This window comes from Vigna unguiculata, chromosome 1 (assembly GCF_004118075.2).
Source record: "Vigna unguiculata cultivar IT97K-499-35 chromosome 1, ASM411807v1, whole genome shotgun sequence".
NCBI classification, from domain to species: domain Eukaryota; kingdom Viridiplantae; phylum Streptophyta; class Magnoliopsida; order Fabales; family Fabaceae; genus Vigna; species Vigna unguiculata.
In genome coordinates, this window is record NC_040279.1 from 27034085 (window position 1) to 27039892 (window position 5808).

The window sequence follows — 5808 nt, forward strand, 5'->3', positions numbered from 1 at the left end:
CTCTTTTAGAAATTAAGAACCTATCACTATTTTTATGTTTTGGTGGAACATTAGAAGTGCTAACAATAAATGCGTCTTGCATAATCTTAAAGAAACTTGTTTTAATTTGCTTGCATGCCTAACTTTTGAAGAAAAGTTGATTTTAATCCAATCTTCATTGAAGAAGATCGAAGGAAGTCAATAGGTATAAGCTAATATGATCAAAGTATCAACATGATCACATCAAAGCTAACATGCACGTAAGTAATGTTCTAAGCTTGTTCTTACTAAAAAAAAGAATATTTAGAGATTACTTTTTATCAATTAATGAAAAAAGTGATAGTTTGAAGGTACTAAAATAAATCTCATCTCACACAAGACTTTAACAAGTGTGATTTTAACTACACATATAGTAAAAAGAAAATTGAATAGAGTTTGGTTTTAAAATCATTATCTGTTTTCACGAGCAAAGTATGAGAGAGAAGAAAACGTGGCGGATATTAAGTTGGAAGAGTCAAACCTTACCTCACTGCCCCCAAATGCTTTCTTCCTCGTCACACCTTACCCCATCTTTCTAATTTCTCCCTCCGATAGTGCTACCTCAGTGCGTAATTTTTAACAATTAAAAAAATGAACGCATTTTCTTTTTTCCTCTTTGCTTCCACTTCAATTTTTCAAAAATATAAAAAACAAAACCACACCATCTCTCTCCAAAGCAGAAAATGACACTAGCTGTCGATTTTGCTGCACAAGTTATTACTTCACTAATAATCACTATCTCTTCTTCTTCGTCTTCTTCCACTCCAACCCTTCTCCCTCAAACCCTAAAAAGCTTCTAATCTTCCCAACCCCACCAACCACCCTCTTGAAAAAAGATCCCATTTCTGAGCTTAGCTTCCCAATGGGTGTACCCAATGCGAATGGGTCGTGACCCTCTTCCTCTTCTTCTGCAATGGGAAAGGGCGAAGAAGAACAGCAGCCTCTGCCTCCGTCCCAGGATCCGCCGAGGAATGCGGAGTGTCGGTGCCGCTGTTCTCGGATTCGGAAGTTTGTCGGCGCCAGATGCATCATCGTACTGCTCCTGTCGGTCGCGCTGTTCCTGTCTGCGGCGTTTTGGTTGCCCCCTTTTATGAGCCTCGCAGATCGGAGGAACCTTCATGGAGGTTCCAGATTCAAAGGTGGGGTCTTGTGGCTGGCGGCATTGTTTCGTGGGGTTAGATCTGTTTCTGCTTTTGGCTTCGGAGGAAATGAGGTTTTAGGTTTCCCCGATTTGGGAGCGTGTTGGAGAAATGCGGGTGAAAGGAATTTAATTTTAGCGTTGGGTTAGATTTTATCAGTGAAGGTGTGGAAAAATGACAAGGGGTTTGGTACAGTTTAACTAGTTTTATGGTCTTATAGGTTTCAGCAAGATGGTCTACTATGGAAGAACGAAAAAGGAAAATTTAATTAGAGATTTTTAGTGGATGATTAATGTCTCAACGGGAAATAAATTCAGTTATTTTCTTAGTTATTTAATTTGGGCGTTTTAATTGGCTATTTCGTCTCCTAATTACGGTGGGCTTGCTAATTGGCCAATTGAGGGTTTTGGAAATTGTGGGAAAGAGAGCTTGTTTGTCGGATCGTGTTTTCTTCGTTTTGGGAAGTTACTTTAATTTTAGCTATTTCAAGTAAGGTTTTAGGAATTTTTTGAGCTTGTTTAGTTGTTTTTTATTTTTCTAAATGGTTTTGGAGATTTTTAGTTGTGTGGCTTTATTTATTTTTTCTTTATATTCTATATTTGGTGTTTGTGTATTTTGACTGTGTTTTATTCACGATTCACAAACTAGGTACTTTTATTCCTTTGAGATGTTTATAAACGAGTTATGGTTGTAAATTATACAATATAGAAAGGGATTTTCTTAGTGAAGGGTATGCATTAAACAATTTTGCTGTCTCAGGCTTTTTTGACGCTAGTTTTATGAAGACTTCTGTTGATGTCGATTGAATGACTTGGTCTATCCAAGCATTGTATGCTTTGCAATGACTGAGATGGAAATATGGCAATAAACTTTATTTGCTATTTTTCCGTAGTTTTCGTTTGTAATCTGGAAAAGTTGAAATTGTGAAACTTTTGTTTGAATTTTGGTAATTTAGTTACAATAGCCGTAGTATTATTACTATGGCACTGTGACACCATGTCCCCAGCCACTATACGTCATTTCCAAAGAGATTCTAAGTGTTCAATTGCCACGGATATTTTCTTACTAATGGAGGATTGAATGAATAGTATAACATATAAGTGATTGGGGGGTGAACTAGCGACAAGTGGTGTAATACGAGCAAGTTTATTGTTTGTCTGGTTAAGTATTGTGGCTTTTGGAAATTGTGGTTCTAAATGTTTTTTCCTTCGTGATAATTATAATATGCACTTAGTGTATTACCTTTGCATAAGATGGTTCTTCAAATCTCGCTATTCAATTTCTATTCCTTTCTCTTGCGGAAACTATAATAAGCATCTCCATACTCTCCACCAGTTTAGCGTGCTTTAATGGATTTTCCTCATGCATCTGTATTGCTAGTGAAGGTTTATTACTTAGTCTTGCATTGCCATACTCAGATTTGCTATCAACAGCTGCCTGAAAAGACTCTTTTAATGTTGTAAGCTCACTTTGCTCAATGGCAATGTTTACTTTTGCAGATCATGATATTGTTGCCAGCTTTATCGTCAATAAATCTGTGTCTTTGCTAGAAGATTACAAGTTTCAGCTTGCAGATGAAATTTTTGATGAGATTGATGCTCCCTCTAGCAAAGTACCACTCTTCATATTTCCCTTCCATATCCTTTATTAATGTTTACATGCTAATACTTTCTCTCTCTCTTTTTTTTTTTTGTTAAAATAATTCAGGTAGCTGTCGTGTCTCTAGAATCCTTACCTGGGCCAAACAAGACAAGAGTGGTTTTTTCAGTTGATTCTGAAGATAAAGGCACAGAAATGTCCTATGCTGTCATCAGTTTGATAAGAGCTTCATTTACGTCCCTGGTTATACGCCAATCAATTCTGCAGCTTACTTCTTCATCCTTGTTTGGAGATCCCTACTCTTTTGAAGTGCTGAAATTGAAGGGAGGAATTACTATAATTCCACAACAGAATGCATTTCCTCTGCAGAAAGGGCAAGCAAAGTTTAGCTTTAAATTGAATTTCCCCATTTATCAAATACAATCCAATTTTAAGGAGCTCACTAGTCAGTTAAAGTCTGGATTACATCTGACATCCTTTGAGGTTGGTCTTTTTTTCTTTTTTTACTGTTTATGGTTATCATTTTGTACGCTGTTTGTTTGAGGTCAACTTTCAGTACTTATTATGTGTTATGTGTCAATGATCATCACACTTCTTCTGTAAGGCTTTTGTTCTAGGATCTGTCTGTTTTAAGCAAGTCATGTCTCACAATGGACTATGTAAGAGAAGCATTGCATATTGGTAAATGAGCAAGCTTGTTTGCTAGCCATGAATATTGTCTTTATTGGTGTTGCAGAAGACTGTCCTATATGGGGGAATCCCTATGCATAAATACAATTTACTATCCTCAGTACCTGTTGAAGATTCTTGAATGATGAAATACTAGTCATAGAATGTCCCATGCTGATTTTTATTGGGTTTTCTCGGTGGTTGCAGAACTTGTACATCAGCTTATCAAATTCTGATGGTTCAACAGTCGATGCTCCTACTCTTGTCCAGTCAACAGTTCTACTTGCAGTTGGGATTACTCCTTCAGAAGAGAGGCTAAAGCAACTGGCACAAACCATCATGGGACCACATAATCTGGGCTTGAATCACACTGAGTTTGGTAGGGTTAAGCAGGTCCAACTTTCATCCGTCTTGCAACACTCCCTTCATGGAAATGATGGTGGTGGCTCTGCATGGTCACCTTCTCCTGCTCCTCTGGCACATCCTCCACACCACCACCACCATCAACACCGGCATCATCACCATCATCACCATGATGCCCATCTTTCTCCTGAAATTTCTCCTTTACCCTCATCTACACACGTACCAGCACCACCGGCACCAGCACCAACACCTACGCCAACACCTACACATAGACATGCACATACTCATGCACATACTCATGCACATACACCTACACCTATGCCTTCATCTACACCCAGGAAGGGTGTGCCTCCACCAAGGGTTGGTTCTCCTACTGCAGCAAAAGTTGCACCTGCACCAAGGAAAAGTTCTCAATCTCAGCCTCCAAATTGTCGATTTGGTTTTAGAAAAAGGTCTACCCATAATTCTGGGAAGCACGCTCATCCTCCAACACCTGCAGTTGCCCCTATTATTAACACACATCATCCTGTTCCTGTTGCATCACCAAAATCGCATATTGACCCCCCTACACATGTCTCTCATTCAGAACCTGCCTTGAGTCCTTTACCGAATGTAGCTTTTGCTCATGCTGAGCCCCCTCCCAAGAGTGAACTTGCCCCAGAACATTATTACACGCATTTACCTGGGCTATCATCATGTAAGTATGCTCATTAATATGGCAATAGTTTTATAGTTTAAAGATTGCAATTGGTGTCAAATTTGTTTTTGTGTTGGAGCACATCTTTCTTGATTGTTTGAACCTTGGAACTTGAATATCATATTTTCCTTGGATCATACATGTGTGCAACTCTTTGTTGGATATTTCTTGTATCCAAATTCTGCAAGGTTTTGCATCTAATTTTAGGTTAACAAGCAAGCAGGATAACTTTTTAGTTCTTAGGAATTGTTTGGATAAACTTCTCTAGAAGCACTTATAAGAAAAATTTAAGTAGGAAAAACAAAGAGAAAATGTTCTCTGCAAACTAGTTGGAGCAGTCAGTCTTCTCGAATTAGCTTATTGAAAAAGATGATTTTTAATTTATGCACAAGTTAGTTTAGTTCATGGAGAATCTTTTTATTCTTTCTGTGTTCTCTTTTCCTAAACGTGTCCTGAAGTAGCTTATTCAACATATGTGGCTATAAATCCATATTAAAATATTGTTTCTTGTTCACTAATATCCTCCTGTTTTTGCAGCTTCTGCAGGTTGTCTTGGAACTGCTAAATGGTCATTTTTAATGCTTATAGTACTTGTGTTACGGGTATAACATAGTACTGGAATTGTATCACTCGGCCAAACAAACTAGAGTACTACAAATATGAGCTGCGCAAAAGGCGAGCTTCTGCACATCCCATCTAAGTGGATATAAGCTGTCATCATCATGCGTGTAAATAGTTCATTAAAGAGATCCACATGCTGTAAGTGTTTTCAGGTCAAAGTCCACAAGTGGCAGGCCTTGATCACACAAATTACTGCTCTTTTGTGATGTAAGATGAAAAAAAAATGAAAGAAAAAAAAGAAGAAAGTAACGATTTTCTTTTGTTTCTCATCATCCCTTGCAATAAAAATCTTTGTGTATGCTTCTGTAAGCCAGCCAAAGGCTATGTTGGCCGAGCATGACCAGGAAAAATGTTCAACCAATGATGGCAATGTAACACGGTTTTGATGTTAAGATTCTCTCCCCTTCACATCCTATATTATCTCTGTACACGAGCCAAATAGCTACTAACAACAGCAACAAAATCTGCTTGTATACGGTTCCCACTACAAGTTAAATTTGAATGGCGGTGGCAGATATTAAATGTCAAAAACATAATCTGGTTGCATGTGCTTTTAGTTAAGGGATGTGGTTGATATGTTAAATTTTCTGTTTTTTGGGAAGCTCATGAACCTTCAAATTGAATCGGTGACTACTATTTTGTATTTGATGCATTTAATAAGTTGCACATGATTCTTGTTCATAAAGTTAAAAGAAAAGCATA

The 5808-nt window shown here is 37.8% G+C and overlaps 1 protein-coding gene across 1 annotated transcript; it reads left to right on the top strand.

Moving 5' to 3' along the window:
* Positions 1-550: 550 nt before the first annotated feature.
* LOC114187175 (wiskott-Aldrich syndrome protein homolog 1-like) lies at positions 551-5519 on the top strand. The gene is made up of 5 exons (XM_028075341.1): positions 551-1157; positions 2657-2769; positions 2865-3239; positions 3633-4485; positions 5023-5519. Exons 1-5 carry the CDS (start codon positions 932-934, stop codon positions 5091-5093), a joined length of 1638 nt encoding a protein of 545 aa, XP_027931142.1. The 5' UTR covers positions 551-931; the 3' UTR covers positions 5094-5519.
* Positions 5520-5808: the final 289 nt, after the last annotated feature.

Excerpts from the sequence above, each read along its gene's own strand:
- LOC114187175 (XM_028075341.1), top strand. The coding sequence starts at position 932 with ATGGGAAAGGGCGAAGAAGAACAGCAGCCTCTGCCTCCGTCCCAGGAT. Across the intron at positions 2,770-2,864 it reads TTGATGCTCCCTCTAGCAAA|GTAGCTGTCGTGTCTCTAGA; the intron begins GTACCACTCTTC and ends AAAATAATTCAG. Across the intron at positions 3,240-3,632 it reads TACATCTGACATCCTTTGAG|AACTTGTACATCAGCTTATC; the intron begins GTTGGTCTTTTT and ends CGGTGGTTGCAG.